The 19,987-nt window shown below is 38.0% G+C and overlaps 2 protein-coding genes across 27 annotated transcripts in view; one reads left to right on the plus strand and one right to left on the minus strand.

Annotated features, from left to right (window-relative positions):
• Nucleotides 1-3,805: 3,805 nt before the first annotated feature.
• LOC117669116 (GTPase HRas) lies at nt 3,806-10,236 on the plus strand. Of its 2 annotated transcripts, XM_034423275.3 has the most exons (5): nt 3,806-4,084; nt 6,090-6,222; nt 7,039-7,217; nt 8,321-8,480; nt 8,927-10,236. In XM_034423275.3, the coding sequence occupies exons 2-5, from the start codon at nt 6,112-6,114 to the stop codon at nt 9,035-9,037; spliced, it is 561 nt and encodes a 186-aa protein (XP_034279166.1). In that variant the 5' UTR covers nt 3,806-4,084; nt 6,090-6,111; the 3' UTR covers nt 9,038-10,236. The 2 variants fall into 2 exon arrangements, with proteins under 2 accessions (XP_034279166.1, XP_034279167.1); XM_034423276.3 differs by lacking the exon at nt 8,321-8,480 and having other exon boundaries at nt 3,924-4,084.
• Nucleotides 10,237-12,057: 1,821 nt separating this feature from the next.
• The window catches only part of KASH5 (KASH domain containing 5), a 32,646-nt gene continuing 24,716 nt past the window's right edge, over nt 12,058-19,987 (minus strand). For 14 of the 25 annotated variants that reach the window (XM_087891859.1, XM_034423282.3, XM_034423281.3 and 11 more), the window contains 3 exons: nt 19,707-19,756; nt 18,719-18,829; nt 16,746-17,035 (listed from right to left, as the gene is read on the minus strand). In XM_087891859.1, coding sequence (XP_087747985.1) covers nt 16,831-17,035; nt 18,719-18,829; nt 19,707-19,756 — 366 coding nt within the window. In that variant the 3' untranslated portion in view covers nt 16,746-16,830. Of the gene's footprint in view, nt 12,640-15,214; nt 15,800-16,745; nt 17,036-18,718; nt 18,830-19,706; nt 19,757-19,987 lie in introns of those variants that run through there. The other 11 variants (XM_087891869.1, XM_087891868.1, XM_087891866.1 and 8 more) reach the window with 4 other exon arrangements.

Consider the following 19,987-nt stretch of genomic DNA (forward strand, 5'->3'; position numbering starts at 1 on the left):
TCTGTGCATCATGCCCTTCTCCTTGCAGATTGCCTAAACTATCTCTTCCTAAGCGATTTTCTCTGCAGTGCAATACCACCGAAATGCTAAAGGCAAGTTAAACTTAGCTCTATGACTTTTATTACTATGGTTCAGTGATTCTTGGAACCATCATGGAATTCTGGAAGTTGAAGTTCACACATGTTAAGTTTCCCAGGTTGGGAAATACTATTGTAGGAAGTTAGCACCCATCCCTCTCCTAGAAGAATGAAATATTCTAGGAAATATTAAAAAGGCAGAATATTTTACCTCCCTGGATGAGAAATGGAGAAATATGGTTTTTTAGGCAAGAAGCAGACTTAATAGCCCCCACACTCTCAATAGCCCACAGCAGATGTCAGCACCTAAAAGATAAAGAGATAGCTAGGTCTATTCATAAGCAAATGCCCTCACCCAAGATCCAACAAAGATAGGATTAGCCCTCTACCCATCTAGCAACAGAACTCACATGGCACCTGGGGAGTTTGCATCACCCAGCAAGACTCAACCAAGCCAAACTCAAAAGACAACCTACAAAGTTACCCCTGCATGGCTCCATGCATATCTGACAACCAATCAGAATACAAGCTCAAATTCAAAGCCCAATAGAGGATATAAATCTCTCTCTCACACCCATGTGCTTTTTTGCTCAGGACCTCAAAACCATGTGGTCCTGTCCACCATTAAACCATCTTTTCAAGCAGTCTCCATGTTTCCAGTGTCTTTCTCCCCACTTGGAACTGAACCCAAATGGACATTTCTTCCAACACTATTATAGTTGATTACTGTAGAATCCTACAGGTTCAGCTGATGCCTGAAATCGATCTTAATCAGTTTCACCCTTTTGTTTGCCTCCTAAACTGCTTGCTCCATTGGATGTGTATTCCTTGTTATGTGCCTGCTTACTCTCTTGTAATCTTTTCCAATGGATGTACACGCCAACATCAATTCTTTTCTTGCTATTTATCCCTGAACTAAGGGGAGCATTCCAAAAAGTGGGAAATTTGGGAGAAAAGGGCTATCATTTGCCCTTTTATCTATCTTCTTCATTAGTTCAGCTCCAGAAACCTTCCCCTCCATGTGGTCTTAGCTGGCTCTTTGGGGCTGTATCTCTTTGAAACTGTTAAGCAAAGGAAAGCTGTAGGCACAGTCATGTGATTTTCACTTAGGGATCACTTCACTTAATAAGCAAGTTGCCAGAAATAATTACAGTCACTAAACAAGGACTACCTATACTTTTTTTTAAAAAAACCCTACATTTGAAAATAAACAGACCATCCCCATGTTGCCCCAAGTAGGGCCCTATTTTCATGTTCCACGATTCTTCCTAAAAAGAAATCTTTTCCATGGAGTCTGTATAGACCAGTGATAGCTAACCTTTTTGCTGTCGCATGCCAAAAGTGCGGGGAACGTGAGGGGGTCACGCATGCCTGTGCCCACACCCATAATTCAATGTTCCCATGCCCCACCCCCCACACATGCGCGCGTGGATCCCCATGTTCCCACTTTTGGCACGTGATGGCAAAAAGGTTACCGGTGGGCCCAGTAGGCCTGTTTTTCGTCCTCCCTAGGCTCCAGAGCCTTTCTAGGAGCCTGGAGAGGGCGAAAATGGCCTCACCCACCCACCCAGAAGCCCCCTGGAGGCCGGAAACGGCCCATTTCCCAACTTCCGGTGGGACCAGAAGGCCCAAAAATCAGCTGGCCAGCATGCGCATGCACACTGGAGCTCAGCTAGGGCAACATTCACGTGCCCACAAATATGGCTCAGCGTGCCACTTGTGGCACACATGCCATAGGTTCGCCATCATGGCTCTAGAAAGAGTGCAGAGAAAACCAACAAAGATGACTTAGGGGACTGGAGGCTAAAACATATGAAGAACAGTTGCAGGAATTGGATACGTCTAGTTTAATGAAGAGAAGGACTAGGGGAGACATGATAGCAGTGTTCCAATATCTCAGGGGCTGCCACAAAGAAGAGGGAGTCAAGCTATTCTCCAAAGCACCTGAAGGCAGGATGGATGGAAACTAGTCAAAGAGAGAAGCAACCTAGAACTAAGGAGAAATTTCCTGACAGTGAGAACAATTAATCTGTGGAACAACTTGCCTCCAAAAGTTGTAAAAGCTTCAACACTGGAAGTTTTTAAGAAGAGATTGGACAATCTTTGCCTGAAATGCTATAGACTCCATTGACTCCCTGGAATGTTTTGTGCTATAAAACACTGTGCTACCACACACAGTGACCACCCTGCTTGGAGCACTGAAAATCCTAGGCCCGGTACATCCGGAAGGTACTGTGTTGAAGAAACTGTTCTGACCATTGATTTCTTCTCAGACTGCTTTTCACAGCATTTTGTTACATCTCTTCAGTTGTTGGCTTTAGCAGAGACTTTCATCTTAACCTGGGTTGTTATGAAAACAAGTGGGTCCTCTTTTGTAATAGCTCAATTAGAGCTCCTATGTCACCTATCACAGAATTATCTTTTCCTCCCCTCCATGTTTTTCAACCCTGTGAAGAGCTTTCGGGAAAGAGTCAGGTTGAACTTAAGAATTCAGGATGCTATGGGAAAGGTACCAAATAGGTCAGAACCACTTTGTTGGATATTAATAAGCTCTCAAGGGTTGAAATAAGCCCTCAAAGGCCTCTTGCAAGGTGCAAAAAGCATATTTGCACATCTATTCATTACATATTGTAATGTTCCATGATTTTCCAAAAGACTGCAAATGGTTCAGGCAGATACTTTCCAAATTCACCGAGAATAAGGAGAAGACACAATTACAAGGAAACTTGCAGGACTGAGGTCAGTTCCGTCAGGTAGAGTAAACCAACTCCACAAGAAGGCCAAAATACTTTGAAATTGGATGTAATTTGTAGGTGCTGAGTGCAAATCTATTTTGTATGAGGGGACAGATAACATTTTGTTGGGCATACTAAGTGTTCCAGCATACATGCAAGTTTGGATCCCAGTTCCCTGGAAATAGGATTATGTTGCCCAAAGCTCCTACCCCTCTGCTCACCTTTAGGAGATCTTTCTTCAATTTGATAATTTTCAGATACCAGTCATGATTAAAGAATGATGGAATTACGCTATTGCCTAAACACATTTATACCCAAAGTCTGTTCTGAGACAGATTTTTTTATTAAATGTTCATCCCACTGAATACTTTCAGTTTCAGAGCAGCTTAAAAAAAAAAACCATTAAAAAATCCAAGATAAGAAAACCCCATCACCCCCAGAACACAACACACAATATAACATAGCCTCTCCCCCTTTATGGATGGGGAAGCAGTGTCTTCTCAAAGGAGTTTCTAAAATTAATTTCCACGTGGGCAAAGGCTCCTTAGAATAGATAAAACAAAACACTGGAATACCCTCCAGTGAAATAAATTCCGCAGTTGATCAAATACAGGCTAAGGGCAAACAAGAGAACTGCTGTCCCAAAAGTGCTTTTTTAAGAGGCAACTGGACTTTATTTTTCTTTGAACTTGTTTTTCTTCGGGTAGAACAGCTGCTTTATTGGGCCATCAGAGTCCCGATACCGCCCAGACTTTTAGAAGATATAAACTGGGAGTGACCATAATTTCCCCGTATTATTACAGGTAGACTATTCTCCACACAGAAGTTCCGATATCAGCTACCGATATCGCATTCGTCGCTTTTACTTTTCTAGTACGGGGGGGGGGGTCGGTGGGGAGAACAGGCTGTTCTTTTTTAGATTCTTCCCCCGCCGCCGCATTCGCTCCAGTTCCTGCTGACGCTCTTGCTTTCTTTTCACAGGTCCCCGCCCTTGCCGTCCCGCAGCTCCTCTATCCTGAGCCATTTAACGCATCTCTATGGTGTCGGCGTCTCCGATTGGTCGTTCTGGGGCGGTACCTTCCGCCCATTGGCTGGGCGGTCCTGCTTGGCGGGGCGCTGAAGGGGGGGAGCTGTCAGGCTACAGAGGGAGGGGTCTTTCGTTGCCGGCCTTAGGCCCTGGCCTTGGAGAAGGGAGGTCGCCCGACGCCGAGAGCGCTCTGTCCCCATGGGGGGTGCCTGAGTGCGGTTTTCCTCCCCCTTTCTACGGGTTGGGTGAGTGCGTACGGAGCTGGGGGTGGGGGCGGGAGCATTGATTTAATTGCACGAAGAGCGGAGCGCTGGGGTTGGTCGGGAACGAAGGGAAAAGGGAGGCTGAGGATTCCTGCTGGAGGAGCCGGTGGGCGAGTTTGCCCAAGTCCTTAAAGAGTGTGCAGCCATTGTAGGGCTGCACCAGGGTGGGGCCCTTGTGTGGGAATCCTGGCAATGGAGATATATGGGGCGGCGGAGTGGGAGGCTCTTGCAAGTACCAGTTTACGGGCCATACGCTGGCTTTGCTTGGCCTTCCCCCCCCCCCGCCCCGCAGGGAAGAAGTTTGCAATTCGGAAAGCTGTGAATAAGCTCACTGTTAATAAGCCCCTCGCCTTCCTTATGGGAAGCGGCGACTGCACGCCTTGCGTTTTACAGGTGCGCTGATTCAGCAGGTCTAGACTTGCTAACTTGTCAAGGAAGCTACTTTTTGCACAAGAGATGGAAGGAGACCTCTGAAAATCAGCGGCTCTGGATTCCATTAACTTTTGTCTCTGTCCATAAGTTGTGAATGCTCCAGCGCTGGAAGTTTTTAAAAAGAGATTGCACAATCATTTGTGTGCAATGGTATAGGGTTTCCTACCTGAGCAGGGGGTTGGACTAGAAGTCCTCCAAAGTCCCTTCCAAATCTGTTATTCTATTCCATAACATTCCATCCCCAACCCCATCCTCAATTTTTCCATGAAAGGCAAGCCTTTAGAAGCCTTTGGTAACTCCTTTAGTTTCTGTGCCATTCCCGAACATAAAAACATGGAAGTGGGTTGGTCACATAGCAAGAAGAATTGATGGCAGGTGGATAAAGGCAGTCATAAAGTGGATCCTACTTGATAAAAAGCATCCACAAAAGAGACCTAAAACAAGATGAATCGACAACATCAGAAAGTATTGCAGGCCTAATTGGCAAAAGAAAGCTCAGGACCATATTGGTTGGAAACATATGTAAGAGGTCTTCATCCTACAGTGGATAGACAAAGATGATGATAATGGTGATGGTTCAAACATAACTGTCTCCCCCTATTTCATTTCCCTTCTCTCTCTTAAGCCTTGAAAGGAACTTCCATGCTAATCAATCTATTAAACTTACTGTAAACATACCCTTAAAGGTACAGTATAAAGAAATAGTAAGAACCCATGGAACTATACCCCAGATAATTATACTTTTTAATACCTGTGGGCAAATGTAGTATATATGTATGATGCATCTATATCCACTCCCAAAATTGTTTTAAAGTGTTTCTGTTTAATTCAGACACAAATAGGAAAGTGAGCATGTGTCAAAAAACACATATTATAGTCAGCAAGATACAGATGGGTAAGTGTACAGGACCAGTCAATAGCAGGTACAGACAAAAATTATTGTAAGCATGATAAAGGAATAGAGATAGAAGAGACAGAAATTATAGAAATTATGTCAAAAAAGGGACACCAAAGAAATGGTCACACCCTCACAGAAAAACCAAGAGACAAAGGGAATGGCACAGGTAATTATACCAACCAGAAAGTGACAGAAATCCACCTAGAATAAGAATTTTGAAGATAACAGAATTGTTAGTGGAATGTTAGGCTTCCTTCTTTCCAATCAATTGGAATCAATCAATTTCCAATTTTGAAAGAGACTTCTATTCCCATAAAAGATTGGTAGAAATCCTTGTGTCTTGAGTTTTTCTAAATTAAATGACAAGAAACCTCTTGATGATGATGGTGATGTTATCCAGTTGTATCCAACTCTTGGCAATTCTATGGACCAGGTATCTCCACATCTTCTGATCTTGTACTGCTGTTGTCTGATTCAAACAACATCAAATTCTATCTGTTTACCTTATTACAGGTCATTGTTTCTCAGAAAGAAATAACAGCAAATATTGAGAAATAGTTGTCCAAGGGTGACTTTTAAAATCACATGAATATTGAAAAAGAATTAAATTCACTACAATGTCTTCTGTTGATTTTAATTTTCTTTTGTTTTCTTTAGTTTGCCCTGGAGCCCAGCAGAAATGACGGAATACAAGCTGGTAGTGGTGGGGGCTGGTGGCGTTGGAAAGAGTGCATTAACCATACAGTTAATCCAGAATCATTTTGTGGATGAATATGATCCCACTATAGAGGTATATAATCAGTGCAGCACTGGCACTGACGTTTGAATTACTCAAGGTCCTCATTCTCTTATTTTGTCTTGTTCAAAGAGTTCATTGCTCTTTGATTCTGTCATTCTATTCCACTGACCTTCCTAGGTTTCTTAAAATAACAAAATACATATTTTCTGGTTCTGAATGTCTGACATCTGCTGCATCATTTGTTAATGAGCTACATATATTTCAAGACAAGATTGCACAGTCAAAGTTTCTGGGTGCTTTATCTGGCTGCTTTTGATATTGTGTGTGTGTGTGAGAGAGAGAGAGAGAGAGAGGGAGAGAGAAAGAGAGAATGAAATGGGTGGTATCTAAATTTGAGCAATAAATAAAACCTTTTTTGGGGGGGAGGGAACCATTGCCCTCCTCCCCACTACAATTGCTCATTTCCTCAGCTCTTTTGGGAAAGACATATACTCTGAAGTTAGAATTAACATGTTCAATTGGCTTAACAGTTTAACCCCCTTCCCCCAAAAAACTAAACGCTCAGAGAAAAGTAAAAAATCTTGTTAATGTCATGAGTGTAAGAGAGCATCTTCTTCCATTTGTGTCACCGTTCTGTCTACCACATCACTCTAGTAGTTAGGTGTAAATTCTGACTAGAAAAAGGATGCTCATCACTTCATAAAAACTCTTGTAATTATTTTTTCTTCTTCAGGACTGCTTCTTCCCCATCCCTTTTGTTCAGTAAAGTTGTGACAAAGTATCATCTTGTTCCTGCCTTTTCTTTTTTCCTTCTCCTATGTTTCTCCTGTGTTACATTTTTCTCTGTGGGTGTGCTTCTGAATTCAGGATTCCTATCGGAAGCAGGTGGTTATTGATGGGGAGACATGCCTTTTAGATATCCTGGACACAGCTGGGCAAGAGGAGTACAGTGCCATGCGTGATCAGTACATGAGGACAGGAGAAGGCTTCCTGTGTGTCTTTGCTATCAACAATACAAAGTCTTTTGAAGATGTTCATCATTATAGGTAAGAGGATGACTAAAGTTCTGTGGTTAGTCAGCATCTATTCTTTTCTTTGTTAGCTTCAGTCCGATAGCAATTATAGCAAAAGTACCCAAAATGTCTCTAATACTAAAAATAAAATGGGGAAAAATTATTGGTGACTTAATAGAGTTGCCGATTAAAAAAGAATGAATAAGGGAAATTGTATTATGATGTAATTTTAAAGAGGGAAGAGAGATAATATGTTTGTAATTGCCATAAAGATAACAAGTTGTTTCTTCATCTAGCTTTTCTTTCTATTTGTACTATTCACATTTTTTTCTTAATCTTACTTTATATCATTTCATGTTTTTTTATTTCTATGAAAACCTTTAATAAAAATCATATGAAAATGATTTCATTTAGTATGTGGTACAAACATCCATGTAGTGTCTTTTCCAAAAAAATAAATAACACAGCATTTCTCCCAAAAACTAAAGAGCAGCCAGCTAACTCCAAATTCAAATGGGGGGCGGGAGGAGAGAGAAAGAGAATGTGAGTAGAATAGAAGTAGGAGGAGAAGAGAAGTAGGAGTAGAATAGAACAGAACAATTCAGTTCATTGGCCAAATATTTTATATATAAGGAAAATATGGTTACTTCATATTTTTTATTCCAATTTTGAAAGTCTTAGCCTCCTATTTACAGCCAGACTACTTGCACTTATAATTGCATATATAAACACCTTATTGGTAAGAACTGTTGTGTGATCTGACCTAGGTATTTTTTGCTCAAAATAACTTATCTGAATTGGGGTAGATTTTTGTTTTTTTGTGGGATGGGATTTAAAGCAGCAAAGGGGTTAAAAGAAAAAGGATTCAGCCCCACTCCATGCTATCATTCCTCCATTCAGACTCATGGTTTTGAATACTGAAGTACAAAAACTGAGGGAAAGGAAATTGTATTTCTAATGCATATTGCACATAATCTGGATTTCAGTCCATTTGCTTTAAACATAAAACAATATCCAGGGCAAAGTGAAGTACTGGAATATATTTCATCCACATGTAGAAAACTCAGGATTGAATTTAGGAACTGTTGATTTGGTTAGAAGCAACTTGTTCACATTTTCCTCTTATGTAACTCCAGGGAACAGATCAATCGTGTGAAGGACTCTGATGATGTTCCTATGGTCCTTGTGGGCAATAAGTGTGATCTGCCTTCTCGGACAGTGGATACTAAACAAGCTCAAGAGCTTGCAAGAAGCTATGGAATCCCCTTTGTAGAGACTTCAGCCAAAACCAGACAGGTGTGGCATTGTGCAAGTAGGACAAAGTGCTATATTTCAATCCGATTTCACCTCATTATTTATGTTAATCACCATGTGGACCAAATGTCAGATGCTTTGCTTTATAATAACTGAAGCAGTGGGATTCACACTATGAGCCAGTATGGGGGGAAAGAATAAACAAGATTACAGTACATAAAAATAATTTCCCCCCCAGTCCAAATATTTCTGCCTATTGGTAACAGCCTAAGAAAAGTTAGCTAGAACACAGGTATTTGGTACTTAGGGATGTTTGAATTGATCCTTTTTGTTGCCTAAATGTGGGTTTTGAAATCCCACTTTGTAAAAATTAAATCACCTGATATATATCTATATTCATATAGATATATATCTAATATATTTTTAAAAGAACTAATAAAGCTTTAGTTATATCTTTCTCCACTTTTTGTATTTGTATTCATCTAAAGGGAGTGGAAGATGCCTTCTATACCCTGGTGCGGGAAATTCGAAAGCACAAAGAAAAGATCAGCAATGGACGCAAGAAGAAATCTTCTAAAAGAAAGTGTATTATCCTCTAAAAGAGAGACATTGTTGCACTATTGGTTAGTGTGGAAAAAAACCGTTGAGTTTGGGTATTTTCCGAGCCTGCAAGTTAAATTCTGATGGCCTTGTCCCCTCATCCTTTTCAGCTGGAAGGCAAAGGTGGTGGTGTTCTTTAAATGTCTTTTTTTTTTTTTTTTTTTTTTTGCTATTTTTAAAACTTGGACAACACAACCAATATTAATAACCACATTTGATAGTCTTGTTGCTTCTCTGCAGTAAAAAAAAAAAGAGCTCCTTAGGATAATTTGACTCCATAAAATTATCTGGTGTAATGTGATCCCAGAAACTAAATTGAAGGAACAGCAGGAAGGCAGTGTTTCATTCAGAGTATTACCTAATGGGCTTTCTCATTGTTTGTGGAATTTTCTTTACTTTGGTTCTTTGCAATATGAAAGAAAAAGTCAAATAGATGTGATGTCACCTTTTTTGCTACCTGGAGAACAGATAAGACAGTTTGAAGGTGACAAGAAATACCAACTGCAAAAATGCAGAAAGCCAAACCCATTGTAGTTGTTTTAGCCCTCCGTATTAAAATAGATGGTGCTCAGCTTTTCTGGATGGTTAAATGCAATATTTACTGTCTCTTCCTAATTTTCATTTGATTTATTTTGTGTAATTTCTGGGCAAAATTTTCTGTGCTCTCTAAAGTGAACCAGAAATGATGATATATTAACAATGTGAAAGAGAAGTAGGACTATTTGGGTAATATAAGAAACTTTCCAAATGTAATGACATATGATTGTTGTTTGAAGAATGACTCTGAAGATGGTTGAATGATGGCACTGTGAAACATCCTAAATATAATCTATCACTGTTGTTCCCCTTGCTTAATAGGTATTCATGTTTCGGGGAATATTGCAATGTTTACACATCTTAGAAAACAGAAAAAAAGGAATATGATCAAAAGATCTTTTATCCACTTTTTCCCTTTTAATCATCGAAGTATTTTCTCTAATCCCTGGGAGTAGGAAGTATAGGTACTTAAAGATTGGCAGTGAGAAAACAGAAATATGAATTATCATTCTGTTAGTGTTTAAAGATATCAGTTATTGTCCTTTTGTATATTTAACTTTTTCTTTCCCCTCCTCCAATTCAAAATCCTTTGCTACCTGTTCCTAAGGAACTGTACAATACATGCCACCACTTGGAATAAACCTGTGAATAAGCTACCTGATATGAGATCCAATGTTTTTTTCTTAAAGAGAATATCAAATTCAGAAGAGTATAATCCTTCTCAAGTTTGCTATTGTTAGTTATCTTAGTTATAGTGTTTCCTAAAACAATTTTTTTGGAAGAGTGGAGGTGGGATAGTTGTGGAACCTGGAGGCTTTTAAGGAACTGATTGTTGATTGTCAGTTCAAAAAGTCCTTGACACATGCTACTATTTAGTCTGGAGAATCTTACATCAAATTTCACTTTATTTTGAATTGTCAACTTTTAAAAACATTTTAAACCTATGAATTCTTAAAAAACAAAAACCCTGTGAAGTTTTTAAGCATTCTTTCTTTTTGTAAAAGATGATTCAGATGTTTACAAGTTGCAGAAGTATGTCTACTGTCTCTTGAAATGTTTTACTCTGTTCCAATTGTCATTTTCAAGACTCAATAGCTTTCTGTAACACAACAACACATTGTGCGCTTATGCTGTATGGCCCCATCCACTCATTTTGATTCATTTAGGTATTACATATCTGTATGTGCTACTTAGTCTTAGATTTGGGCCTGGTGATTTTTCGTTTTGATTTAAGGTAAGTATAACTGAAGATGGCTCCTAAAGGAAAATGGATTGGAGGGTTGGTTTAGTGGTGCTACCTTTTCAAGCATGTTCTTAAAAATGAAGTGATCTGTATTTTACCATGTTTCCCCCAAAAAAAGACATCCCCTGATAATAAACCCAATCGGGCTTTTGAGCACATGGCAATAAGGCCAAGCGCTTATTTCAGGGTTCAAAAAAATATAAGACAGGATCTTATTTTCAGGGAAACACGGTATTTAAGTTGCTATGGACATGATTGTTACTGCTTTCAGTGGAACTCCAGTCAAAACTTTCTGATTTATAGATTTTCTCCCAAATCCCAATTCTTGAAAAATTGAAGGGAAATTCGTAATCATGTAGACTAGAGGAAAACTAACAAGAATAGCAACTATAAAGTCAGCAAGTACAGGAACATTTGTTGACCATTAATTTAGTGAAAGAAAATGATAACTGGAAAATTTATTTTTAGGTGAGTAATGTGAAATCCAGCAGTGAACACTGAAATTTGAGGCACTTAAGATTCCTGCAACCCAGCTCCTATTAAAATGATTTGAATGGTTAGAGTGGAGATACAACAGGGGGTTGTGTTCCATTATGATGCAATGAAAAGAATAAGCTTCCCTATTTTACCCAGTTTTGAGTTATCTGCAGTTTGAGAAGAATTCCTTCTACTTCCTCATCCAAGTTATTAACAAAAATGTTGAGTCCAGTTGAGACTTATGTCAGACCATAATTTAATACCTTTCACTAGTTTCATGAACCACCATTGATAAACACATTCTCAGTACAGTTTTCAAAGGTGAGTGGGTTATGTGCTTGACTTCTCAAAGATCCATAGTTATGAGTAAGATATTTGTCTGCTCCTTGACATTTCTGATAATTTACCTGGGAAACCTATCTGTAGGAGTTGGGACAAGTACCAATCATGAAAAAAAGGTTACATGCTTAATGCACATAGATCAATGAGACTGAATGGCTGTCATGCAAAGAACTGATACAGAAACACTGCAAAATAGTGATGTAGAAGAAACCAAGCAGCCCCTCTTGGAAGTTGCAGACATTGCAAGATAAAGTCATATGGTCTGTCAAGTCCATTTGCTGAGCACATTGTAAGCCGCCCTGAGTCTTCAGAGAAGGGCGGCATATAAATCAAATTAAAAAAAAAAAAAAGTCATCTAGCAAAAGTTTAAAAAAAAAATTGTAAGCCATTCTGCGAACAAAAAATAATACAAAAAAGGCCTTTCAGATTTGTACAAAGCTTCAGTTTAATCCATGGAAAAACTAAAGCATATCTACATCCAAGAATGGATTCAGAAAGAACAATGGCAAACCAAAGGTTATTCAAATGAAACTTTGGAGAAATGTATCTGTTTGAAGGGATATTTTACCCATACAAAATTGAAACTAAGAAAAGATTGCTCAATGTACAGAAATGATTGCCTCTAGAAGTAATGCCTATCAGAAATGCAGCCTTAAAAAAGAAGAACTGAACATAATTGGTTAAAACTTCAAAGGTTTATACATTAATCAGATGGGATAACATACTGTAACAGAAGAGGTGTATCTGAACTAAAGGAAGTAGTATAGAATGTATGCTTTTATGAATCTTGTTACGCTTCTGTGAGACTAGAGACAAAAGGAATTGAAAAACCAGTAGTAAAACATATGGGATACATCAAGCCATCCGGATTCAATAAATGCAGTTTTCTTGCACAACTTGGGAGGAAAGCTTTCATGCTACTTTAAACACATCTTTAAATAAGGATGAGAAAAGTGCTGTCGACCCCAGCAGTTTCAGTTCAGGATGAAGCCTCTGAGGGCCCTGCAAGAAGAACCAATATAGGTTTCCTTCAACAGCCAAAGGGAGAGGAGAAGCATGATTCTCTTAGCATTGTAGATACTGATTTACTTTAAAACGGAATGGTGGAAGGCATGGGAAGGATCTCTATTCCAGGTTTTCCCGAAGTAGTCAATACTGATCCTCAAAAATCAATGGGATTATCTAAGGAGTGGATAAAAAGTTACGGATCAGTAAATAGTTGTGAGTCAATAAGTGATGGATAAATGGAGACCCAATTGGGGTCAATTTTTGGGGGTTTCTATAGAGCTCCATGCCAGTGCCTAGTCCTGAATAAAGTGGCTAGCCACATGACACATTACCCAGGGTTGGATGACCAGCCACCCGAGACAGTGGCCTTGAATTGTCTATACTGTTGTTATTGTTCATAGAACTATTAAAATTCTATTAAATTTAATAAATGCTATAAAGTATTCAATTATTTTCATATAATAAACATTCAGGTTCAATGAACGATCAAATTCATGAAACAGCTGATGAACTGAACCTCTGATCTATTCAATGGGGGGAAAAATATTCTTAAGAGAGGGCAGGTTACGACCCAGGGGACAGATTATGTTGGAAAACTAAGACTGGGCATTTTTCCAAGAATCAAATAAGCCTATTGAGGGCAAAGAACTAATGAAACACGATGAACTAGCAGTTCCTGATTTGCCACCTGGGTCTGCTGAGCATCTACAAGAATATTATCCATGCTGGATTGACATAAGAAGTATTAGTATTGTAAGCATCAATGATACAATCAGTGGTTAGGTTAAAAAAAAGTTGAAACACACATCTTTCTTGCTAGTTTATATGCAGTATTTGGAAGACATCAATGATATTGCAGAAATCTAGCTGAATTGTTTGTCAAATTGATCATCCAAGTACCAGTAGCTAGATGCAACCTAGAAAAATTATACTTAAGAGAGTGATATGGCAGAGGAAAAGTAATTAGAAGAATCGATGGCTAGAACAATTCCAGAGTTCCTCTACAGTCAGCCAATCCAGTGTTTCATAATCAGTACTAAGATGTCTTGACTTCTAGAGAGTGAGCAGATAATGGGGAGAGACCTGCCAGATTTCTTTCCAATCGGGATATGAAGAAAAGGTTTACCTATTAATTAAGAATTAGCAATAAGAGAAAATGTAGCTGAGGTAGGCCTGGCGCAATCGGGATATGAAGAAAAGGTTTACCTATTAATTAAGAATTAGCAATAAGAGAAAATGTAGCTGAGGTAGGCCTGGCGAAACTCATTTGCACCTTAAGTTTGTGCCCAGTGTGAGAACGGCCAAAAAGAAGCACACTTTTCTTCTTCAAAAATTTAACATGGAAATCAAGACAAGTAGTCCTCCATTTATGACAATCCATTTAGTGATCATTCAAAGTTACAATGGCACTGAAAAAAATGACTTATGACCATTTTTCACATTTATGACTGTTGCAACATCCCCATGGCTACGTGATTTTCATCTGGATGCTTGATAACTGACTCACATTTATGACGGTTACAGTGTCCTAGAGTCATGTGATCCCCTTTTGCAACCTTCTGTCAAGCAAAGTCAATGGGGAAACTAGATTCACTTAACAACCATATTACTAATTTAAGAACCCCAGTGATTCACTTAACAAATGTGGTGGGAAAAGTAGTAAAATGGAGTAAAACTCATTTAACAAATTTCTCACTTAACATAAATTTTGGGCTCAATTGTGGTTGTAAGTTGACTACTGTAATTTTGCTTTGATTTCAACTTCTTGTTACTGTTATGTTGAAGTTGTTGCTTGGAGTTAATGTAACTATAGTTAATACTGATAGGTCCAAATGGCACTGGCTCTGTTATCAACACCTCAAAGAAAACAGAATAAACGTGTACAGATACCACAGTAGCCACTATTTAATTAAGCAAAATCATGGCCAGATAAGACACTGAAGGAGAGGAACCACCAGCTAATAGATGTCATGTATCCTTGTAGGAGGGAAATTTTGGTCTGGATTTCTCTGAGGTATGAGTTTTGAGTCAGGATCAGTTTCCAAGAGGATGAATTTACTGCAGAATAGGCATACTTCCAAAAAAGGAGTACGTGCGAGACAAAGAGTATTGTGACCTTTTGTACATCTTTGCATTCTACTTCACATGCACACTTACAATTTTCATTTTTACAACTTTGGAATTTGTCAGTTTCTTTTGCCTCATACAGATAATTCACTTCTAAGTCGCCACTTTTGGTGTATGTTCTCTCATGCTTAGACCTAATGAAAATATCTGTGCAAGTATATTTACAAAAGCACATGGCATTTAGCGTAGGATTACCAGGTAAATATTAGAAATGTCAAGAACCAGACAAATAGCTTACTTAAAACTATGGATCTTTTACCTCCTTCACCCACTTTGTGGTGGGTATCATCTGTTCTTCAAAATTAAAGATAATCTCATTAACTGGTAGATCTCTGAAAGATCTCTTTGTTTTGTTACTGAACTTTGGGGGGATTAGAAATTTTGTTCTTCAGTATTTTTATGAATCTGAGGTAATGTAACCAAATGAAACATGTAGAACATATAGGATACTATGGCCACTTTATTAACATTTTTAAAACGAAGTTATTAATCTTTTTAAAACAAGGCGGAGAGGGAACAATCTGAATTCTAGAATGAGTCTTTCCATAAAACTGATGCTTGCACCAAAAAAGGCTTACTCCTTATTGATTCTACCAATAAGCTCTTACAGAACTTCCAGCTTCACAACATAGAGGAGAATCCATTACTTTAGCTAGGTGGACACAAACTATTAAGGGATTTATATATTAACAAAACCTGATCCAGAAAACTACAGAAAGAACAAATCAAGCTGCATAAGTATTTCTTCACAGGGAGTATGACCCTGTTTAGTATAAGTAAGCACTCCAACATTTTTAATCTACCCAAATCATTAGGCCCTCTCATTTGTCTGGGCTTAACTTTCACCTGTTCCATCTGATCCAGTATATAATCTGGCTCAAATAGTATGGCCATGACACCTCTGATAATAGAAATGTGAGCATTGTATAAATAATATGTACCCACACATCCTGATAACCACTCCCCGTATATATTCTTCATCCATCAGGGTGGCTAGTCTGTTTCTGTGCTGTGCCCAAGCCTGAAACTGGATTGAAATAGATCAGAAAGTCAGTTTCATCTAAAAGCATGTGGCCATCACTTTTCATCACCTTTACTAAGAATGGTAAACATGAAATACGTCTATTGTTATTAAAAATAGAACAATTTCAAGAGGGTTTCTTTAACAAACTTCTCCTTTGAGGCAGGCAATATAAAATTGGATAAGGAACTAATGATCAAAAGTGAAATCTTCCTAAATTGATTTTTCTCAGCCATGATACATGCACCTTTTTTTCACCTGTTACCACACAACTTTCAGAATACCCAATAACATTTCCCACCCATACATACACTTGATGGCTGACAATGGCCCTTGTCTCACATTCAAATTAGTCTGGAAACAGATATATATATATAATATATTATATATAACATTTCAAAAACTAATTTCATCTTTAACTATCCTTTGTTAGGAAATATCTAAAGAGAAACTGGAATCATGTTTATCAGCGGAATATTGTTATAATTCTTCATTGGAATTGTTCTCTTCCCTTGAAAAACTAGATACCATATCGCCATCACCGTTGCCGCCACCATCACCTATCCCTGCTGCCTGGAATGGGTTGAAAATGGTGTGCGCAGAGGTGGTGATAGGTGGCAGTGGTGATGGGTGGTGACAGTGGTGATGGGTGGTAGCGATCCCCGCAGCTTGGAACAGCTGATAGGCGGTATTCCGGGAGGTATATCCAACTACCAATCAGCTGCTTGTGCTAAATCAGGCTGTGCTGAAGCTGACCAGGCTGTTTGCTATAAGGAGGCAAATTGCTGGGAGGCAGAGGCAGATTTTTTTTCTTGTTTTCCTCCCCAAAAGCTAGGTGCGTTTTATAGTCTGAAAAATATGGTAATTTGCTTTCCTGTTAATGAAAGAAGTCAGGAAACGTAGCACATCCCATCTTACATCCAACTAATGATTGAAAAAATGCTCTATTTAATTTATTCTTCTAGAACATTTATTTACATGTTGGATCTTCCAAGACATCTCCTTTTTTTTGTATGGATTTAGGGATGGGATAATGGTCAGACAGGTGGTAAATGTTGATACTGCAATGACAAGAAATGCCAAAATTTTCCCTTTGGCTCAATCCACATTGAAAATTGGTTGTAGAATATAATTAAACAGAAAACTGCTAGCAAGGAAAAACACACACAAAGCAGCAGCCCAAGGCATAACAGTTCCTGGAGGATGTGCAGGATTAGATAGCCTAACGGGATATCAAAAAATCTGTATGGAAAGAAGAGGGAGGAAAAGAGAAAGGAAACAAATACTAAGAGAAAAAAGGCACCCGCAAAATTTAAGGTAGATACAGAATCTGGAAACATAGGAGTTATAATGAATTTTTACTGAATGAAGATTAGCAGGATCCTTTTAAATTAGAATTAACAATATGAAATTCATCATTTCTGTTTACTATGGTGCAGATATAAAATATTTAAAAATCATCAGAAAACAACACAAATGATATTGTGGCTTTCTTCTTTTAAAATACTGTATATAAATAATTCAAACAGATGGATTGTAACTCTTTTCACAGGAAAAGAATGTGGCTTATTAATTGGGTCCATTTTTTACTTCAATGTTTAAACAGCATTTAAACATTAAGCATTTAAATATTAAGAAACAAACGCATTCCTGCACTCCTTATAAAGCTCTTCCTTAATCAAGCCTAAAACAATATGTTGAGAAATCAGCACATTTTACAGGCTACATGTTTTAAGGCTACATTTTTAATTCTTTAATTATTTTTTCTATTGTGTTCCACTTTCAAACATTTCAAGATCCAATGTTAATTGCACATATATCATTAGTCTGTTTATATCATTATAGTGTGGATACAAGAAAATTGGGGAAATATTTAATTACTCCAAAACCGTTTGTTATATTTTGAAATTGAGAATCAAAAGTCTAGTTGAATATTTTATATCCCTTGTAGTCTTTATTACTGAAACACTAATTAGCTTCCTGAGAAGCTACCCATCTGTCCTTTAACTATGATTTCCAATATATGAATCTTAATAATGAAATGCAACATTTTCCTTGGCTTTAAAATTGATCACCTGTTTTAGCATACACTGGTCTAGTCCTATAGTGACCATTTAGCCTAGATTTACTTCTAGGGCCATTTCTATGTGAATAGTATCTGTAATGAATTTACTAGCCATGATTATATATAGGTATATGGGAAGCAAAGAAATTGCATATAATTCCTATTTAAAAAGGCACAATTTGCTGTTGTGGCTAAGGCATCAGGCTAAAAACTAGGAAACTGAGTTCTAATCCCACTAGAGGCATAACACCAACAAAGTGACTTTGGGCTAGTCACTCCCACTCAGCCCTAGGAAGCAGGCAATGGCAAACCACTTCCAAAATCTTGCCAAAAAACTGCAAGACTTCAAGACAGGCACTATGAGTAAAGACTGATTTGAAGGCACAAAAAAGTATGTAAAAATTGTAATAGAATCCTCAATTTATGACCACAATTAAGCCCAAAATTTATATTGCTAAGTGAGACATTTGTTAAGTGAATTTTTCCCCATTTTAAAACCTTTCTTGCCACATTTGTTCGGTGAATCACTTTAGTTGTTAATTTAATAACAGGGTTGTTATATGAATATAGCTCCCACATTGACTTTGTCAGGTCACAAAAGGTGATCACATGACCCTGGGATATTGCAACTGTCATAAATACGAGTCAGTTGTCAAGTCTCTGAATTTTGATCACATGACTATGGGGATGCTGCAACAGTGGTAAATGTAAAAAATTGTCATGTCACTTTTTTCAGTGCTGCTGTAACTTCGAATAGTCACTAAATGAACTGTTGTAAGTCAAGGACTATTTGTAGTAATGCTACATGAAAGAATAAATATTATTGGCAACAGTATGTGACAAATACAGCCGTTCCTTACCTCTGCAGTAGAATTTCACATGAGTGGCCATTAGTTTTTTTCCAAATATTTGGGATTAGCTCACCATCTTTTGGGACAAAAGGGTGTTTCTGCAAGGTTTCTTCAGAACTTCTGGAACAAAAGCCCCACATATTATAGGACTTATGTGCTAGCATACTTCATTTGAGACAATATACATCTATGTCATTGCCTCTGGGATTTGTTGTGTCTGCTATGACTTGAGTAAGACAAAATCATTGGAAATTTCTGGAATAATCTATCCCATCCAGATTCTGATATATTTTTCTTCTACTTTAAAGTGGAAAAAGCAACTGTGAATATATATCAACTTCAAGTTGACCGTGATTATTCTCACTCCTGCTGATTCAGGAATGCTGAGAATAAAAAGTAAAAATAATTGTCCTGCCCTAAAATGTGCAGCAACAAAAAATCCCATCATCCCCACAAAACGAAGGCAAGAACTTGCATTTGGCATGTAACTATCTCCTGTAGAAACAAATAGTAAAACAAAAACTTATCAAATCACCATATATATATTGAGGATGGTATAGTGATCCCTATCGGGATGCAAGGGATTAGACTGGATAATCTCTGCAGTCCCTTTCAACCCCATTATTTTTTTATTTTGCAAAGTATTTGAGGTAGATATACTAAGCTGTTAATGTTCCTTTTACAGGACTTGGCAGGACAGTTTAAGCTCAGAAGCTAAGAAAGGAATGAAGCAAAAGTTCTCCTCTAATGGATAAATAACCCACAACTCTTGATAGATAATAGCTAAAGAAAAATTTCTTTTTCAGTAAACTGGCTCAGCTGCTAAAAAGAGTTCACGGGTGCTGTACCAAACAAGAAGCAGCATGAATACCCCGTCTGCAAGTACAATTGCTTCTTCAAAATATATATTTGTTGTTCTTCATTGAAAGCACAAATTCTGTTACGAACAGTAGACCAACACCTTGTTCTGCATAATGGACTCAACATGTGCACTTACAATTCTGCTGAGCTGAAAACCATGATTTCTTGAAAGTTAAAATGCACCATCTTGAGGGGAAATGATGAATAACATATTAATGCTGATTAATGCTTATTAATGAAAATATGTTTTTCAATTGTTTAAGCATTTTTATCTCCCGATCTGGACAAAACCCACTAGAAAAACAGATTTTAAAATTTTAGTATTTCTTTTGTCCCACAAACTGTTATTTCAAAATAATGTTATGCAAATGAGTCCTCAAGGTACTTATCATAATATCTAAATACCATACCAGCATG

The sequence above is a fragment of the Pantherophis guttatus genome, chromosome 4, assembly GCF_059756535.1.
Source record: "Pantherophis guttatus breed Tessera chromosome 4, ASM5975653v1, whole genome shotgun sequence".
Classification (NCBI taxonomy): Eukaryota; Metazoa; Chordata; class Lepidosauria; order Squamata; family Colubridae; genus Pantherophis; species Pantherophis guttatus.

Excerpts from the sequence above, each read along its gene's own strand:
- LOC117669116 (XM_034423275.3), top strand. The coding sequence starts at position 6,112 with ATGACGGAATACAAGCTGGTAGTGGTGGGGGCTGGTGGCGTTGGAAAG. Across the intron at positions 7,218-8,320 it reads GAAGATGTTCATCATTATAG|GGAACAGATCAATCGTGTGA; the intron begins GTAAGAGGATGA and ends ATGTAACTCCAG. Across the intron at positions 8,481-8,926 it reads CTTCAGCCAAAACCAGACAG|GGAGTGGAAGATGCCTTCTA; the intron begins GTGTGGCATTGT and ends ATTCATCTAAAG.